Source organism: Peromyscus eremicus, chromosome 1 (genome assembly GCF_949786415.1).
Source record: "Peromyscus eremicus chromosome 1, PerEre_H2_v1, whole genome shotgun sequence".
Classification (NCBI taxonomy): domain Eukaryota; kingdom Metazoa; phylum Chordata; class Mammalia; order Rodentia; family Cricetidae; genus Peromyscus; species Peromyscus eremicus.
In genome coordinates this window covers 141,242,967-141,263,994 of record NC_081416.1, presented here as the reverse complement: position 1 = coordinate 141,263,994, position 21,028 = coordinate 141,242,967, and the positions used below count along the sequence as shown (strand labels likewise).

General features: G+C 39.3%; 1 protein-coding gene across 2 annotated transcripts in view; it reads left to right on the top strand.

The window, feature by feature from the left end:
* Gabrb3 (gamma-aminobutyric acid type A receptor subunit beta3) overlaps positions 1 to 21,028 on the top strand; it is a 236,738-nt gene that overhangs the window by 178,563 nt on the left and 37,147 nt on the right. For both annotated transcript variants that reach the window (XM_059253337.1, XM_059253336.1), the window contains exon 4: positions 2,902 to 3,122. In XM_059253337.1, coding sequence (XP_059109320.1) covers positions 2,902 to 3,122 — 221 coding nt within the window. The remainder of the gene's footprint in view (positions 1 to 2,901; positions 3,123 to 21,028) is intronic.

Genomic DNA, 21,028 nt, shown 5'->3' with positions numbered 1-21,028 from the left:
CCACCAGAACGGTTCATTTGGTTCTGTTTATAGTGTTCTAAAGGTTTTCTCTAGCTTAGTGTTCTGAACTCCCACATTCCTTCCCAAAGACCAGATCCAAAGACCTACAAATCACATGATCAGGTTCATAAGATCAATGACCCCAATTCTTTTTTTGTGTTTAAACATATTTTTATTAGTTCATTGAACATTTCATACCTGCACACAATGTATTTTGATCTATTCACATTCTTCCTTTATCTCCTCCAACCTCTTCCCAAATTTGCCTTTAAAAAAAAATAACCCTATGAGTCCAAGTTGTCCTTCCCATATACTAATGCAGGTGAGTTTGACCACCGGAGTGTGGGCAACTTAACAGGTGGCCCTACTTCTCAATGCTAATTTTATACGATGGAAAGGTATTTTTTTCTCATAAATTAATACCTGACAAAAATCATCTTGAGGAAGAAAAGGCTTATTTTGGTTCACAATTTGAGTATACAGTACCTAATTACAGCCATAGCTTGGTGGCAAGAGCATTGCATTCACAATTAGGAAGCATAGAGATGAATGGTTCTGCTCAGCTCGATTTTTATTCAGCTCAGAATCCCACCCAAACCATGGAATCGTGCTACCCATATTTAGAGTAGGTTGCTCCACTTCAGCTAATCCAGTCTAGAAACTGCCTTACATAATACCCAGAGCTCTGTTTCCTAGGTGATCTAGTTCCTGTCAAGTTGACAATATTTTTCGTCACAAGATGCGCAAGTCTAGGACAGCCAAGGTACTGGGAGATGGCTGCCAGCAAAAGAGTAACAAATGGAGGGACACACCACACCATGGGGATAGCATAAGAACTTGCAGAAAGAAAAGGTCACCTCTAAGTAGAGGCCTTTAATGTTGTTTCCATAAAAAGAAGAGATAAAGGTAAACATCCCAGAATCGCTTAACTTAGGTAATTGCAAGGCTTCTAACCAGAGAGGCTCTTCCCAGTCACTTCACACCTAGACCTAGACCACTAGACATTGTGAATTGTTAGCTGCTATGTACAAGCTCCATAAAGGAAGTGCAAGGGCTCTGGATCCATTGAATGTGGATGTTAGTCCTGGAAGTTGTCCACTCTGTGTAATAACTAGTTAACCCTGGGAGGTCAGTTCCCCCAGCTCAGTGGGGCCCCGGATGTCAGAGCATATAAAAACAAAGATACATGGTTTAATGTACTTGGTAGTCACCCTGACACATGAAATTATACTGGCTTTCACTGTACGATGCTCACATCCCAGTCTCTGCTTCTCAGCCACTGGTGTGGCATCCAGTTTTGTGGCCCTCTCCATACACTTGCAAATATGTAAGTGCTGCAAACTAATAGCTCCCAGGTTTGCCATGCTCCCTGCCTTCTCAGCTAGCTTCCCCAGGCCTATGTTTAGTTACATCTTCTCCATGAAAATCTTTGATTTGTTATTGGGATGGGAGTGAGCATCTGTATAGGATGTACTAGGCTCAGAGCTCCACTCCTGGATGTTCTTGTAAGAAATTCCTACTTCTCAGGTGTTCCCTTTTCATTAAAAATTCAAATAAAATCTAAGACTCTAGCACACATTGGTTTGCCCTCTTTCCTCACTTCTCTTCTTTTTCTGTAGAGGCCCATTTGTCGTGCTGAGCCTCACACACTCTAGGCATGCATTCTGACCCTGAGCATTACCTTCATTCCAAAATCTATATTTTATTCAGAGTTGCTTTGTATGTGTGAGCTTTCTTGAAACCTCTTGCTGGGCACATCTGGAAAGGACAGGTTGATATCTGTGCTTTATCACTTTTAAGCATAATACATATCATTTATTGTTCAAATGAGACAGACTGTACAACATGGAGAACTGCCATGTGAGCTAATGGGTTATGTTAGCCCCTGTTGTCCAGGATAGACTCTGAAACTGGCTTGCGCCTCACCTTTCACTGCCCACAAAATGAGCATGTTTACAGACCTGACCAAATGGCATGTGGACTCCCTTGCTGTGGAATGTACCTATATGCCTTCAAATTTTCAGCCCAATCCTTCAACAACAGGGTCTCGTGATTCTCACCATATTTTCTGATGTATACACCTATGCACATTTATGCATTTCATCTATTTCTTATTTTTCTGTTGGGTATATGGGATGCCTTCACCTCTGCCAACTGAATGAACTGTTTTGCCAATAAGAACAACAAAAAGCAAAAATTACTTTACAGTTCCCTGAGTAGGCATTTACTGATTTTTGTTGGTTGCCAGAGGCAGTGCGGTGGTCTCCTTCCATGTCCTTCTGTGACTCAGGCTCCCATGTTCCCCATGTCATGTTATCTCCAGGTGAGGTTATGGCCCAGTTAAGGTAGTATATAGTAAGGGTGAGCTGAGAGTAAAAGAATATGTGAAAGTTGGGGCACAGAGCCCTCCCGCAGGCCACTTTATCTCTGGTGGATGTTTCTGGAAGGGCTGTATATTTATAGCCTTTGCAAGAGCAGAAGAAAGTAGCTTCAACTGCTGGGTCAGTTTTATAGATAGAGTTCATCCATGCTGTTTGGTTAAAACGCTGTCTGTTTGGTGGGGAAACATGTACCTAGGGAGCCAATCAAATTCCCTACCAGCCATCTGATTTTTACAACAATGGTTTCTTATCTTTTATTTCTGTATGGTTGTCTCAAAACGCAACCGTCTGCTGCGCTTGACAAAGTAAAATCAAAATTTTGTATGTGTGTCACTCATTTTCTATGTATCTCTTCTTACATTGTGCTTATTAAACTCAGTGCTTGCCTCCCCAAGGAAGTGTCCACTGCTTCTGCCCATTACAGGACATGGGATTCAGCCTGGATTTGTCATTGCATGCAGGAGTTACACCTGTGTTGAGCACAAACTAATTTTCTTTCTTTTCTTTCTCTTCCTCCCAGGATTATACCTTAACTATGTATTTTCAACAATATTGGAGAGATAAAAGGCTCGCCTATTCTGGGATCCCTCTCAACCTCACGCTTGACAATCGAGTGGCTGACCAGCTCTGGGTGCCCGACACATATTTCTTAAATGACAAAAAGTCATTTGTGCACGGAGTGACAGTGAAAAACCGCATGATCCGCCTCCACCCTGATGGGACAGTGCTGTACGGGCTAAGGTCTGTCTGCTCTGCAGGGCCAGTTTTGAAGTTTTGTGGTGCATTGGCATTGAGTTTCTCACTTGAGATGATTATAGTAAGTGAGACCATGTCCTTAAATTAATTGGTAAATATCCATGAAACATTCTGAGCTTTGCAGAAAAGAAAATCTCATCACTCTAAGATTTGGGGCATTATGGTTACTATAAATAGTCACCGACAGTTGAAAAGTAGCCTTCTTGTATAATTTGTATATAATTGGGTTGCCATATCTAAGAACACAGACTCCCATATCATAAGCACAAAGACCTGTAATTAATATTGCCCTGACACTTGAGAGGCTTTAATGGGTTTTTTTCAAAGCTAGCTGCACTACTTAAAAGATGTCTACTGTGCAGATTTAAGGTATAGTCTCAGTGGTACTCTATAGAGGCAGTGCCACTGATATTTATGGAGCGATGGAGCTCCATAATGGAGCTTTACACATGAGATAGAGATCTCTCCAGGGATTAAGATGTAGTCCCTCACCTGAAAACCAGGCTGCCTCCTGAGCTGCAGAGAGGAGGCCCAGGACTTCCCTGCTTGATAGGAAATGACCTGATCTTCCTATGATGCTCCATTCTTCTGTCTTATAGTTGTATATGATCAATTTGCTGAACGATAGTCTTAAGTCCTCTGTCTCTGAATGGATTTCACACTGATTTTCGTTCTGTGCTGTTGTTTGGTGTGGAAGTGAGTATGTGCCTATCTAACTTTCTTGATACCATGGACTAAAAGCAGCCTTGAGGCCTTCTAGGAGTGGCCCACAGTTTTGAATGGAGCACCTGTGGGTCTCTTGGAGGAAGACCTATCTCAGGTTGTTGTGAGTCCAGACCTTTTTCAGAAGACCCTGATAGCTGAAAGTAAAACCCAAACCAAACGTGTTGAAATCTGTATTCTGTGACTAGCAGAGTTTCTAGATTGAGTAGAGGAAATTATTTAACTTTGCCTTAACTAGAAAATGTTGAATATCTTTTATAACCAACCACAGTATTGTAGCAAAAATTGAAATTTCTGCCAAATCAGACCTTTCTATGTATAAGGGAATGATGGCATATGTCAATAAAACTGTAGTGATCTTTCTCCAAAGTCTAGCATGACGTTTCTAAGGCCGGGATTTGCATTTTATATTTTTGTCTCACACTGAGACACTTGACTTCAGTGTAAGAGGTTCTGATAGTACGCTGGTCTCCCTGGAAGAACACCTACCACAACATTTGGGATTTAAAATGGAAAGCCATTTACCTTCCTGCCCACTCCCTCAGCCAAGTAGAGGCAGGCAGCATATGTTTATGCCATGCATTTGTCCATATATGTGTACGTGAGTGTAGGTATCTGAGTTCGTGGCTGTGTGTGCATGTGGATGTATATGATGGAGGGTAGCTGGGAGCAAGTATCAACTAAAATTAACATTTTTTTTTTAAGACAAAGCATGCGCTTTGGGTTCTCTTCCTTTTATTTATTTATTTATTTTTTACTCTTCATTTAAAAAATATTTTCCTTGTGGTCTCTTTTTCCTCATTTTGCATGTATTTATTTTGGGTGTGTATTCATGCAAAGAGGGTAGAAGACTACCTGAAGGAATTGTTTCTCTCCTTCCACCATGTGAGTTACCAGGACTGGACTCAGGTTTCAGGTTTGCTGGCTAGTGTCTTTCCCCATGAGTTGTCTTGCCGGCCCTGCATTCTTTATTTTCTTGACAGAAGTGAACTATATCTATTTGTCTTTGTTAAAGTCAAAGGACCTTAACTTTGGGGAATAGAGTTATGTAACACACATGCAAGTGCTGTAATAAGTTTACAAATTTCATTCCAAGGTATTAAATTTTATGCCAAATAAGAGGTAAGAGTAAGGTAAAATAGAAAGAAAACCAACTAAACAAATAAAGTATTTTTAAAAAATTGTATCTTTAGCTCACACTTGGCCTACAGATTAAGTACTACTGCAATAATAAGTCAGGGGACCTTTCATAATAGCCTTTGCACAGCAATCTAAAAATAATCTTTTTGGTTAACTTTCCATCGGTTACCTGCAATCAGGAAGCAGCTTCCTGTGCAGCCTAATTTTTCCAGGTGCAGTTGTCTAGTGCCTCTCAGTCTTTATTGAGATCTTCCTATTTCTGTAACAATTCTTCAGATATCTGTGGACCTACACAAATCACCGTAAGTACAGACAGACCAGCATATACTGTGTATACTGTGTCTGCACTGCAGGCGTCTGGCTTCTTAGAAGTTGGCTAGCCTACACATTTCTATCCCGATATTCAAAACAGTATGTCTTCATAGAGCTTAAGTTGAGCTTTTGAGCAAAAAGCACATTAATAATTAAAGATGCTGATTATTGTTTAAAGTTCACATACACACATATTCATCCCGTGCTGCTCTATGAAGTATAGTCCAGCCTCTCCTCTAGAAATACATGCAATGTTTCTCTATAAAATAAGGCACAGATGCTCTTATCAGTGTCACTCTCCACCCTTATCCTCAGCCCTTCTTTCTTTTATTGTTATACTTGCTGAATCATGGTAGGAACACAGCAAGCCAGAGCTAAGCTAATATCTCAAGCCTGGATTGTACACTGTATCTTTTGGTAAATAAGATCAGATGCTCCTCAGTTTATAGTATTGTGACATCTTTTTGTTTTGTTTTGTTTTTCCAGACAAGGTTTCTTTGTGTAGTTTTGGTGCCTGTCCTGGATCTTGCTCTGTAGACTAGGCTGGCCTAGAACTCACAGATATCACCTGCCTCTACCTCCCAAGTGCTGGGATTAAAGGCATGTGCTACTGCTGTCTGGCTCTTTATTAACTCATCAGAAGTCAAACATATTGTAATCATAATACATAGAACCTTCCCAGCCTACAGAATGTCAGTACTCAATGTTGCAGTGTGCTATATGTGTTGGCTGTCTGTGTCTGGAGCTTGAGATTGACTAGGAGCTGTGGATTCTGCTGACACCTAGCAATGTAACAGGGGCTCCTGGGAAGGAAGTAAAATTCAAAATCCAAAGTCAGTTTTCTCCTGAATACCTTTTGTTTTTACGTGGAAATACCAGAAAGCTGAAATTGACCCTCTTCGTCAGTGGTGTCTGTACTGTGTGTGGGAATGGAAGAGATATACACCACCCAAACACCCCATAGTTTTTACTTGTTGTCTCTGTCCTCATGAGGTGCTGCTGTGGAAGTCTCACCCAGAAGAGAGCACTTTCCTTCTGGCTGTGGATATAAGTTGGAGTGATTATACCTGAGACTTGCAGTTGAATTTTCCCACTGTTGGGCACTGAGCTCTTTCTTCATCCCAGCTATTGCCCACACTGGTGGTCAGCCACTACTTTGAGTCTCTGAGTTTCTTTTCCATCACATATAGCCATGATGCACCAGGATCAAAGGGGCTTCTGCGTTTTCTGGAAAAGATGAAGATCTTTGGCTATAGACCAGAGGGAGCATACATTAGTGCCTCAGATCAGCCTTGTTCTGGGAAAGTATTGATCCTTCACTCTGCTGATGGACTGGTCCACAACTTCTTGAGAAAAGTAATGTTCTACTGGTAAAGAAAGGTTAGTGGCACTGGGAACTGCTTCTTCCAACTGTTCCAGTGCCTTGAGCTCAAGCTTTGCATGAACTCATTAGTGGTCACTGACTTGGGCACAGTTGACCACAATGGCACATTGAGCCTCTGGCAGAGGCCAGCTTGCTATGAAACTGGGGCATCTTTAGATAAGGCACAATGATGTCCTGACATGAATAAACCTTTTAAAGTTACCTTTGGGAAGTCATGCCTTTCAAGGTATCAGAAAGGTCTTGGATGCAGAGGGCATTTGGACTCAAGGCCTTCATCTGCCCCTACCTGCACGACTTCTCTTCTTTGCCCTGCTATCTGTTAGAAGGTGGAGTTATTTTCTATCTCTGTCTTCTCTACCTTCTTTTCAATCTCTGGATCTTCTTTTGCCATTAAATGTGTTTCTTTGTCCCATTAAACATTGCATTGCTCTGTGCTAGGGGTTGATAAGGAAGTTACAAATATAATGTCATTTGCCTTATAAAGCACCTGATGTTGGATGATGGTCATCAAAACAAGGTAGCATCTTTTGATGGGAAATGTGAAAGTATTTTGGACAGTACATTGTAAGGTCCCTACTTGCTGTTAAAAACTACTGCTGAAAATTATTAATGTAACCATTCCTATGGCTAAAAGTTTTAAGGCATTATTAAATCAAAGGTTTGAGCGTTGAGAGGTATTGGGGCCTCCAACATGTTGGGATCTCCACTGTACCCAGCCTTCATCTTTTCAGCTTTATACAATAGCCTTTCATGGCCTTGTTTTCAGGATTCCTCTGCTATATCATGCCTATCTTCAACAGCTCTCTGAAACTTGGAGGAAGAATTTATGATCTCCTCACTCTTGCATCTTTCATGCTTCCAAAACCACTGTTAGGTGGATGGCACTGTCAAGTTTGTTGGCCAGTTTAGGATGGATTCTCCTCATATTGGATCACATTAGCAGTGGCTTTTGTGTGTAGTTTTTTTTTCTAGGAACAGGAAACTCTTCAGGCTTTCCTCTTTCACAAGTTGGAAGCTTACCTGACAGGTGTTTTTCCCTAAGTATACCATTCTCATTGCTCTCCTACAGCCTAGGAGGTCACCCCTTCATAGCCCCATCTCATTAACATTACAGCCTCTCTTTTGGCATTGGCTATAACATTAAGCTCCCCAGTGCTCTTTTTCTCTCCAAACTGTACATTTTGAATTTCTTTGTGTCCCACTTTCTCTTTTTAGTTGTAGATCTGCATAATAGTTGTTAGTAATAACCAATTCACAGAATAAACATTATGCTGACTCTATCAAAGAGTCCAATAGTTTTTGGGCAAGGTCTTAGGACAAGGGCAGAGTACATCCATACCATTTATCAAAATATCCTATGACTGATCTCTAGCTCAGCCACTAATATTTAAATCTGAAGCCTCTCCTTCCACATTGCTCTCAGCACTACTATCTTCCAGGCTCCAAATAGAATGAGCCATTAAGCTCTGTTCATGACAAAAATAGGCTTTCTAGTTCAAGGTCTCAAAGTCTTTCACATTCCCCCCAAAATCCAAATGGTCAGGTTCTTTATAACAGAGAGCCTCTAGTACCAATTTCTTTATTAGTTACTTTTTAATTGTTTTGATAAAACATTATGAATTTATTTTGGTTATAGTTCCAGAGGGAGAGTCCATAATGGCAGGGGAGGCATGGGAGCAGGCAGCCAAGAGCAGAAGCTGAGAGATTACATCATTAGTCATAAATACAAAGTGTAGAGAGAAAACTGGAAGTGGGGGTAAGGCTATAAACATTCAAAGCCTACCCCAATGACACAGTTCTTCCGAAAAGGCCATATCTCCAAAAGGTTCCATAACCTTCCCCAAACAATGCCACCAACTGGCACCAAGTATTCAAATACATGAGCTTATGGAAGACAGTTCTCATTCAAACCACCACAGTATAGAAAATCATCCAGCCACACTAATCTCTTATTTCCAATTAAACATTTTATTTTTATACTTACATTATTTATTGTAGTGAGTTTTTCTTCATTTAAAATAGTTTTTTCTCATTTATTTTCGCCACTCCACTGTACTGACTTTGATTTCCAGAAGAATGGTGAGCTGACAATGTACAGGACCAGCTCATTCTTCTATGACATGGGTGCTGTCTGAGCCCACCATCAAGGATGATGGTACTTTCCATTTAGGGTAACTAATATGTGTTCATTTAATTCCCAGGTAGGGAGGTGTGTGTGTGTGTGTGTGTGTGTGTGTGTGTGTGTGTGTGTATAAGGAGAATCTGTTAAGTACTTTCCAGAATTGTGTTATACATTGAAATATGAAAAGTGAAACCTGCACCAGTTTATATTTATATTTAACAACTATTAAAATGATGGTAACTTTTTGAATGTCCTAAGTAGATATTGTTTCTTCATGCTGTGTTTATATGACTATTTTCTGTGACTGTTATATATTGATTTTCTACATTGATTCATTTTTAAATGTTTATTTTTATTATACATTAAGAATTTATAATTACATCTACTTAAGGGGTAAAAATTGATGTTATGATTTATGCATGCAGTGTGGAATAATTGAATCAAACTAGGTATCACATTCCTCCTTAAATATTTAATCTCTTTTGTGGTGAGTAAACTTGAAACTTCCTTTTAGGAATTTATAGTTAGCAATTTTGAAATACACAATGCACTCTTATTCTCCATGCTGTGCAGTAGACCTTGAAAATAATCTTCCTTTCTGAGTTTTTTATCATTTTAATGTTATCGTCTTCTTCCTTCTTCTCCCAGACTTGCTCAACCTCATTCTGCTACTACTTCTGGGTTTGATTGGGTTTGATACCACATACACATCACAACAGTCTGTTTTTCTCTGCCTGGCTTATTTGATGTAGCATAATGTTTTCCATTTCCATCCATGCTGTCACAATGGACAGAACTTTCATTGTTGTTGTTAACTAGACAATGTTGCATTGTTTATACTACACTTTCTTCTCTGATAATATGTTTTTCAGTAGTTTGGTTGATTCCATAATTTCACAATTGTAAACAGTGTTGCACTCAGCATGGAGTGTAGATATCTCTTTGACAAACTGGCTTATAATCTTTTGGGTAAATACAGAATTGCTAGCTCATTTTCAGGTTTTTGTTGTTGTTGTTGTTGTTTTAAACCCTGTATACCACTTTCTATAATGGCTGTGTCAATTTACACTCCCACTAACCGAGTGCAGGATACTCTTTTCTTCCTGTCCTGGTCAGTACTTCTTCCAATTTTCATGGTAGACATCCTTCTATGTGTGTAATGGTGTTTTATTCCACTACGAACTTCTTATTATCAGTGAGTCTGAGAATTCTTCTTATGTCTGTTGACCATGTGTTTACCCATTTTGAGAAATGTCTCCTTTAAAATGAATGTAAACTCTCCTAAAAAGTACCTTCCCCTGTGTTTTCTGGCTTTCAATAATCTTACTTCTGTTAAAACTCATTATGTGTAGAAATTTCCAGAAAATATGAACCAATTTATAGAAATTTCTTAAAGAATTATACATTAGAGTGTTAGCAGTATGGAGCCTGCACATTTGTATGGACCATGTTGTCAGATATAGTCTATTAAATATGCCAGTGTGCAGGTTGATGTTTTCTGATTTCCTTTGTGTTTTGATATTATTAATCAAGAAGATTTTTCATTCTGCCTGCTCTGTAATCAAGTATATGATATAGGGTTAGTTATTCATAAGAAGGTCAATATTCCTTTAAATATTTGCATGCAAATATCCTACATGTAGAAATATTTTGGGCAGAATTTTCTCTTTTTTATTAGTTCTTTAAGAATATTGTACAATGTATTTTGATCATGTTTACTTATTCCTGAAACTTCTTCCAAGTCTATCCCCCTTCCCTATACCCACCCAACTTTGTGTCCTTTAAAAAACAGTCAAGTCCAATTTGTGCTGCCCATGTATTCTTAGTTATGTGGCCTTCCACCGGAGCATGGTCAACCTACCAGGGGCTGTACTCCTAAGGAAAACCAATTGTCCACCTCCCAGCAGCTAAACATTGCCAACAACTCCCCCAATATGGGGGTGAGACTTCATTGCCACCTCTCTTCTCAATGATGAAATTTGGTCTGGTGTCCAGAAAGCACTGTTTGGCTGCAGTTATCCACATCCTCTGGCTTTTACAACCTTTCTACTTCATATTCCATGGTGATTCCTGAGCCTTTGGAGGAGGGTTATGATATGGATGTCCCATCCAGGGCTGAGAATCCTGCCATTTTTTTATTTCCTGAACCTTGATCAGTTGTGGATCTCTGTATTAATCTCCATCTACTTAAAAAATAAAGGAGTTTCTCTAAGGAGTGTTGAGAGTTGCCTTAATCTATAGGAATAGTGAAAAGTCACTAGGAGTTAGATTAATATTATGCCCATTTAGCAGAATAAAACTCTGGGGTGTATGGCCTGTTTAGTTCCATGTTCTTAGCCTGATAATGGTACCATACATGAGTTTCTTCTTGTGGAGCTGGCCTTAAATTCAATCATAATATAGCTGTCTTATCCCATGATGTTCTTGCCATCACTACATCAGTGGGCATATTTTGCCAGGGAGGTCAATATTGTAGCTTGCACTATTTACAAATAGGAAAGATTCATGACTACTTTTATGCTCTGGTAGTATACATAGCACCTTTCAGCACTATGAAAGTTAGCCAATGGAAATGAAGCTTTCAGGTGAGTACCAGCTTGATTTGTCCATGTTCTATGACTCCATGTATGTGGTGTATTAAAAAATGAGAACAAGTGTAGAAGGTAACCAATAGCATTGGCTAGCCTATAATGTTGGGTGCGAGGTGCTTACCCACCAACCTCACAGTTCCCCAGAGTTCTTGAGTGCAAGCAGCAGGAAACATTAGATAGAAGGACTTAGATTGTGAAGATAAACAGATAGAAAATAAAGGACAGCCGTGAGAGGGCCTGGAACCTATTCCAATGAGCTCTGAATGTCTCAGCCCCAGGGTATTTATAGAGATGCCAAGGAGTGGAGCAAAAGACCTCCCCTCCAGCGTCCAAGCATCCTCTCTATGCAGACCTACTGGGTAAAGCCATGAAGAACCTGAAAAATGGCTCCCACAGTTGGGGTCTATGGGACTACTACCAACTCCAAAAGAGAGAGCCCATTCTTGAAACTGAGCTTTTTATTTATTGGTCTGTGGTTTCTAGTAAGTGCATTGTTGCCATGTTATAATGTAACACCAATTTAACTCTTATGAGTGTGTGTGTGTGTGTGTGTGTGTGTGTGTGTGTGTCTATGTGTGTGTGTGTGTGTCTGTGTATCTGTGTGTGTGTCTCTCTGTGTATGTATATTCGCACGTGCATGCGTATTAGGAAGCTTCTACAATTGTAGGCTTCTATATTTTCTCAAAAGGTCTTTAGTGTTATTTATCCCTCCCCATATTCTTTCCTTCACTCTGACTCCCACCCCACGCCTAAATTAAGCCTTCCTGTTTCATCATCCACTTTACTTCATTATATCACTGTCTCATTTGAAAGCACTCCCTATGGCCCCTTACCAATTTCCTGGGCATTTATGGCTATTTCTAAAGAAATACACATATCTGACAAATCAAAACTAACATCCATAGGTAAGAGAAAACATGGGATATTAGTCTTTCTGGCCCTAACTTATCTAATGCAGTGATCATAAGATCACCAACTGGTGATTTCCAGCTCTATCCGTTTACCTGAGAATTTCATAATTTTGTTTTTCTTAGCAACCAGGTAGCATTCAACAATGATGATGCACTCCATTTTCATTATCCATTAATCAACTGATGGACTTCAAGGTTGTTTTCATTTATTGGGTATTATGAGAATAGCAATGAACATGGATGAGCAGGTATTTCTGCAGTAGGTGATAGAATCCTTTGAGTATATGCCCAAGAGTGTTACAGCTTGATCACGTGGTAGATCTTTTTCTCTCTTTTTGAGAAATCTTTTATTTCCTTCATGGCCACACCAAGTTGCATTCTCACCATCAGTGAGCAAATGTTTTCCTTTTCCACAACAGCATCTTTTGTCATTTGTAGTTTTATCTTAGACATTCTAATTAGGATAAGATGAAATCTCAAAGAAGTTTTAATTTGGATGTTTCTGATGAGAAAGGATGTTGAACATTTTTCCAAAATGTTTCTCAGCCATTTATATTTCATCTTTAAAGAACTCTGTGTTTAGTTCCATGCCCCATTTTAGTTAGACCATTTTTGTTGCTGTTGTTGTTTATATGTTTTGAGTTTTTTTATGTTTAGATTCTTGAGTTCTTTATAAAATGTAGGTACTAACACTCTATGGGATGTATAACTAGTAAAAAAGGTTTTTCTCCATTCTGTAAGCTGCTAATTTGCTTGAACGATGGTGTCCTTTGGTCTACAGACACTTTCTTAGCTTGATGAGATCCCATTTTCTAATTGGTGGTCTTGATGCATGCACTATCAGGGTCCTGTTCAGAAACTTCTTCCTGTGCCAAGGAGTCCAGTTGAATTTCCTACTTTGGCCTCTGTCAGACTCAGGGTGCCAGATCTTCTGTGGAGATCTTTGACCCATTTGGAGTTGAGTTTTGTGAAGGTTGAGAGATAAAGAAGTATCCAGTTTTATTCTTCTACATGGTAGTTGTTCAGTTTGACAAGTACCATACTGTTGAGGATGCTGGGCTTGTTTTCCTTTCATGTGTATTTGTGGTCTCTTTATCAAAAATCATGTAGCTTTAAGAATATGGGCTTATATTGTAGTCCTTAGTTCTATTCTACTGTTCAGTGAGTCTGTTTCAGGTCAGACCATGCTGTTTTAATTACTGTAACTCTACAGTATAACTTGAAATATGGGGATGGTTTTTGTTTTTGTTTTAGTATATGTGTATGGAAATTAGATTTAATTTCATCCTTAAATGCTTCTCAGGTTTTCTTGTGAAAGAAATTTGTTCCAACACATTAAAATGATGAAACATTTTCCTTCAAGTTTTAGGAACAGTCACACTACTTATTTCATACTGGACTTATTGTAGGTGGGACTTTTTGCTTGTTTTATCTGGTTTTTCAAATGTCTGCTGTAGAGTTGCTTAGAATATCCTCTTTTTAAAAAATACATACTACCTTGAAATTCTCTACTATTTTTATGGTCTCTTCATGTTTTCTTATCTGCCTTGAAAATTCATGTTTTTCAGGAAAATGTTTTAGTTTGGATTTTCTGATCAATTATTACCATGAGGACCATATTGCTTTATTATAATCTTGGTTATTTTTTGAGGTGTCAAAATATTTATTTTAAGCAGGGCCATGAGCTATGATTTCACTCCTATGATTTCAGGACTCAGAAGGCAGGAGCAGTGCAGTTGCCGTAACTTATGTGACAGCCTAGGCTGCAGAGTAAATGGCTGCTTTATTTTTACCTTTGCAGTCTAAGCTTTGATCATCTCTGCTCTATTTTCATGAACACCCTCCTGTCTCTACAGATTATTCTCTTAGGGATTGGGAGTGGGAGAATGGAGACTAAAAGCCTTCAGGATTCTGTTCCCCATAGAAACATGGAAACAGAGAACCTCCCTGAGGCAATTTTGTACAATCCCTGAAACAGAAGCCCAGGGTACATAGCAATGGCCTGAATACACAATCAAGAAAAACTGTTCAGCAGGAAGGTTTGGGCAATATTTGCTTTCTAGTTCTCAAACACCTCTTTAGCAGAGTTAAGAGCATCACATCCCATTTCCTAGTTCTTCCCTAACATCAGAAGGAGGAGATGAGACCTTTTTTTTAAAAGTTATATTCCAAACTGTACATAGAATACATACAGCAAGGAATGCTCTGTTCTGTTTAATTCAGAATGTAGCCAATGAAAGAGAATGCCCCTGCTTGTAAAGGCTACAAAATGACAGTGATGCTCAGATGCCCTTCCTGAGGTCGTGAAAGAAACCATGAAAAGCTCGGAGTAAAAGCTGGAAAAATGAGAAAAATAGAAAAAATCTTCCTATAGACAAGGGAATTTAAAATTCATAACCATTTCAAGGAAAGGCATATGGTCCTAAAAGTCCTGAGAAACCTTCAGTTTAGGTCTGGTGCCTTGGCACAAAGCAAGCCTAAGTGCATGGCTGCAGCATGCTCCACTGCACAGCCAGTCTGCAAAGACTGAGAGAAGTGATCTGATTTTCATTCACCACACTACTGTAGTCAAATTCCTAACGTCCAGCAAAAGGCCTACAAAGAAGGAGAAAAATTTGTTTACCTCAAAGGAACAAAATGAATTGGCAGCTTCTTAGACATTACAACTGCTAGATAAAACTTTAAACCATCCATCTTAGCACCCCAGGTGAGAGATAAGAGAAAGATGAACAAAGAACTGAGGGAACTGATGACTATATGTGAGTGAAATGCACAAAATCAACCAAGAAATAGAAATTATAAAAAGAGACAAAACAGAAATAATTAAAGTGATTAATCCACTAACAGGGTTCAACTATAGATTTGAACACAAAGAAAGAATACATAGACTTGAAACTGTGGCTACTAAAGTAGTTGAATCTAAGGGACAGGAAACAGGAAGAAAGAAGCCAAGTTAACAGAGCCCAGCAAACTTGTGAGAAAACAATGGTAAATCAAAATTTACAGGAATCCTAGGAGATGAGAGAGAGTGGAGACTTTTGAAGAAATAATGGCTGAAAGCATCACCAATTTGATGGATGATATAAATGTAAAAATCCAAGAATCTCAGTGAACTCCGGTAGGGATAGAACCAGAGAGATCTATGACGAGGCACATTATTACCAAAATTTCAAATGCTAAGTACAGAGACAATCTTGACAGCATCAAGAGAAAAGGACTCATTTCTGATACAGGATTCTTAAAAAGATTACATGCCCTTTTATCACCAGAAACATTGGGTGTCAAAAACCAGTTGGATAATGATTATATAGGCTAGGAAAGCGAAGCTGTCTACATACAATGCTGTACATGAAAACGACTCAAAAGTGAGAAGGAATGACGATTCTCCCAGATAATAAATCCTGAGATAGTTTGTTTCTGTTTAATAGATCTGCTTTAAATGAAGTGTTCCAGTGAGTATTCAAGTGTTCAGGTTTAAAGGGACAGATACTGGACATTAATGCTAAGACATATGAAGCTGTGATGATGTCCAGTGATAAAGAATGAAAACCAATGTTACTAAAATATTTGTAATTCCACTTTTGAACTTTTAGTCTCTATCAGACTTAAATGATAGATTCACTAGCATTTTGCAGGCTGAGGTGGGAAAATCACAAGCCTTGACTATGTTGTGGCAAGGTCTAGGCCAGCTTTGGCTATATAGCTAAAGCACTGTCTCAGTGACACCCCCCACCACCAAAAAATACACACAAGGAGTTATAATCAATGTTACTGGTATACCGTGTTCAGAGACACAGTTTCTAATGCCAGTGGTATAAGGGGTGCTGAGATAATTGAAGATTATGTATTAGAACAAAGTATATTGCTATAAATTTGGGATGTTAAATTTAATATGCATGGTAACCAAAAAGAATGTATCTGTGAACTAGCTGCAAATGAAATGAGCAGGAAATCATATTGTGCTAACAAATCTGCTAAACAACAAATAAAGTAGGTGAAAGAAATGAGGGCAGGAAAAACTCCCAATCATAAAGAAAGCAAGTAGCATTGCTGTAGAAGTCTGTCCTTTCTTATTAGTAATTACTTTAAGTGTAAATGGATTGAACCAATCAAAAGCTAGAGACTGACAGAGCAGAGCATCTAGAAATAAATCAGGATCTAATTATACACTGTCTACAAAAGGTAATCCGAAAGCACAGACATCTAAATACAGATCGGAGTCAAGATCTAAGTAAGTTGAAAGTGAAAGCATGAAAATGTGTATTTCATACAAATGGTAGCCAAAGAAGATATGAGGTAATGGCATTGATCTAAAAGAAAATCAACTCTAAGTCAAAAACCCTAGCAAAAGATGAAACACCAGACATTGATAAAAGAGCCACCAAGAAGATACAGCAACCATGGACATATTAAACCTCAGAGCGACAAAACAGAGGAGGCAAAGTGCCACAAAATGGAAAGGAGAGGTAGCAATTATACCAATTCTCTGTGCTGAGTTCCGAGAGTAATTTGTCCAGGTAGACCGTTCACTGAAAAGGTGAATCTTCTCCTATCAGAGACAGTAAGAAACTGAAATAGGGGGAGGTGGCCACCAAAACCTACAGCTGGAAGTCCCATGTGATAGAGTGAAGCACAGTGAAGGGACACAGGAATGGCTGAAGCCTTTCCCAAGGGCACACTCCTCATGGCCCCAGAATCCCACTGAAAGTTTGGTTTTGTGTTTTCTTTGTCATGTCCTGGGATGCTGCAGATTTTCTTTTTGTTCCTGTGGGCCTAGAGATTTGAGATTTCTTACTGCAGGATTTATGGAAACTTTTGTGTTAGGGTAGAGGGTAGGGAAATAAAAGTCCCTGTGCTCTCCTGACCACCTCCCTGTGGTGAGCCAGACACAAAGCCAAGTGTAAGCTTAAATGCGCTTAGGGGACAAAAACTGTTCATGAATAAAAGCACATGTTTCCACTAATGGTGAATGTGTTTTCAGTGCTTTGCAAGATGAATAAAATTATCAATCCCCCTTTTTATAATGGAGTGGAACACAAATGGGGTATTTTGTAAAGACCAACCAACACACTGACAAACTTTTATCTAGGTTGACAAGGAAAAAAGACAGAAGATTCAAATAACTGAAATCAGATTTTTTTAAACATGGGGCTTCCCTAACAATTATTTACAGACAAACAAGAGGGACATAATAAGCTTATGTGCTATAAAATTATACAGATTGGATGAGATGAACACATATTTTAGAAACACAAAACCTACCAAAATGGAATTGTGCATAAAATAGAAAATATGAACTTCTCAAAGTGAAAGTTCCACACTGAACGGCTTCAGTGGTCCAATCTACCGAACACTGAAAAACTAAAATTAACACTAGTTAACTAAAGTATTTTCAAAATACTGAAGAGAAGGTAGGCTCTTGCTCACTTCTCCTTTGTCCTGTGAGGCCAGCAGTCCAGTTGTATCAAAGCCAGTGCCAAGAGCTACAGGAGGAGTCTGCAGATAGCATCCCTTGTGAATACTTATGCAAAAACCAACCAAGTATCAACAAACCAAAACCACCAAACCTTAATCAAGTGGCAAAATATTGCAAAATAATTTCACATGAAAAATCAGTGTAATATACTGTACAAGTAAAATGAAGAAAATAACACATGATCATTTCAATTCAAGTAGACCAAATAAGACAAAATTTAACATATTTTTATGAAAAGACTTGCAGTGCACAAGGAGTAAACTTGATTAGGTGACTTAGTTGTGTGTGAAATGCATAAGATCATAAGAGTGAAAGACTGAAAACCTCTCCCTAATCAAGAATAAGGTACTCAGTTGTCACTGCTGTTAAAGTAGGAAAGAATGGCATAAATTTACTTTTCACAGACAGCATGACCATGTGTAAAAGCCAAGGGATTGTATAAATACTCCAGTCTATTGTAGCTAAAAATGAATTCAGAAAAATTGTGGAAGACGAAATGTACAGGTAGAAGCCAGCAGTATTTCTGTGTCACCATGAATGGTCTTAAAGGGGAGGTAAGAAAGCAGATCACCTAACAAGATAAGAATTTAATTTTTCTTTGTTAATGAGGTTTAAAAAATATGTTTAACTGAGTTTAAATTGTATGTGTGATGAGGGTGGGTACTGGCACATGAATTCAGGTACTTGCAAAGCTCAGAGGCTTTTGGATCCCTTGGAACTGGAGTTATAAATGGTTGTGGACAGTCCAATGTGGGTGTTGAGAACTGAACTCTGATCCTCTGTGAAAGTAGTATGCAATCTTAACTGGTGAACCATCTCTCTGCTCCAAAGCTCTTTCCCAGGCTGCTCTCAACTCTTGTGTTATCCCCCTACCTCTGCCTCTCCTTCATATCCTACAGGTGTGATCCATTTCAACCTTCATGTTTGCTTTTTTAACATGTTCTCTCTAGGTGGCCCAGAATGACCACAAACTTTCAATCTTCCTGCCTCAGGTTCCTGATTGCTGGTGTTATAGACATGTTGTCACTATACAATGACATTCTAGTCACAGAATGAAAGACTTGGACACTAAAATCTATGAAGTGTTGTAAAAGAATCTGAAGAAGATGTAACTGAAAAGGACATGTTGTGTCTTGGATAGAAATATGTATTGTTAAGGTGACAGTACTACCCTAGCTATCTCCACATTCACCATAAGCCCTACCAAAATGCAATAGCATTATATTTGTAGAAATGGAAACTCCTATTCTAATTCCCTATGGTATCTCACGTGACTACAAGTGTCTGAAATAACCTTTCAAAAGAAAGATGGAAGCCTCACAGTTAGTAATTTTAAAATTTACTACAAAACTATGTTAGTCAAAACAAACCACTTGTCATAAGGGTAGACATACTGTCCAGTGAAATAGAATGGATAACCCAGAAATAAATCTTGAAATATATTGAACAATTTCAAACTAATTTTTTATTATGTTATTGTGGGGCATTTTTCCTGCACGTTTCTCTATGCCCCATTTTTGTGCAGTGTCTAAGGAGGCCAAAAGAGGATGTTGGATACTCTGGAATTGGAGTTAAAGACAGCTGTGAGCCACCATGTGGGTGCTGGGATTTGAACACTAGATCTACTGCAAGAACAAGTGCTCTTAACTGCCAAGCCATTTCTCCAACTCTGTGAAATGAATTTGGACAAGGATCCTAACAGTATCCATGGGATAGTAGGAAGTTGTCTTAATGAATGATGCTGGGAAATACTGGAAAACATATGTGAAGGAGTGACTCTGATACTACAGAAATCAACTCAATGGATCCAAACCTGAAGGGTTAAAATTATACAACTCTTAGAAGAAAATAGGCATGAGTGCATCACACTGAACATGGCATTGAATTTCGGTTATGACACCAAAAGCACAAGCAGGAGAAATGAAACAGAGAAGTTGGGTAACTGCAATGTTCAAGGAACTTCTGTGCATCCAAGGACACAGTAAACACAGGCAAGCAGCCCCCAAGCACCATAGTTAGAGCAGCATAGTGGGGGCAGTGTGCTTTTAGAGAGACTCATCCCTAAGCATCCTAATCGGATCAAGATAGTAGGAGAGATGCAAACTGCTTTTCAGATTCTTTCAATCTTTTCTGCTCTTTCTCTAAGAGGGCTGAGCCTTGGATATTTTCCTTAAGAATTCTTTGGTCTTGGTTCCTGTGTAACTACTTTCCTGGCTGGGAGTAGAGAATGCTATGCTCTTCATTTTGTCTTTCAGCACAATGCTGGTTTGGTCCTTGGTGTAGCTATGCCCTCAGATCCTTCACAAATAGATAGGAGAGAAATTAGCCTGTCTCCTCTGCCAGAAGTGACTGGGTGCATAAAGGCACTGTCTCTGTTGTTTTAATGCAGAAACAGACACCTCTGTTTTAGGGAAAATTCTCCACTAAGGAGTAGTTACCAACTGCTACATCACTGCAGTGTAACAAGCAACTGGAAAACCTTAATGCACATGGTAAGTGTGCATTGCTCATTTTTCTGGAGGGTTAACAAGTATATCTACTGGCCTTGGCTAGCTCCCCCACAGGCTGAGATGAGTGGTCACAGCTAGCCTACTGAGGTGGTCTCTGAGAAGATAATGCACCTCAAGCCTGTCCTCATGTAAATTCTCCTGCACCAGTAGACTCACCTGGCATAGCATTCTCATGCTAGAGGAAGGGATAGGAGACTAGTTCCTCTTGTGACTAGCAAGCTGTCCCATCTACTACCCACCAGACAAAGCAAGTTGCAGGGTTGATCTACAGTTAAGAGAGACAAATAATGCCTCTGTAGTGAGGCTCATCCAGGGGGTGGGGTCAGGGTAGGAAGTTTGCTCTGGTGATTTTCCATCAGCATCCTCAAGGAGCCTCCATAGCAAAAGGCTTTAGACATTCCTGTAAATGTATTTCCCTACATAGTCTATAAAACACAAAAGGTTGGATAACTGAATCACTGGTTTATGCCCTGTGGCCTCTACATTTCTCTGTAAGTACTTGCTTAAGCATGTGTAGGTGCTCAGCCTAAGCCTGTGAGCTCCTAAACCTCGAAAAATTACAATTGCCTCTGTTAACCCAAAGCACCTGGCTTCCAGACACTCTGGAATGTAGATGAGTGAGAGATGACATGGGCAGCTGAAAGGGACTGGGAGTAGTGGTTACCTGGAGATGGACAGTGGGCATGTAGAGCTGCCTTGACCACAGAGAGAGAAGCTTGTCA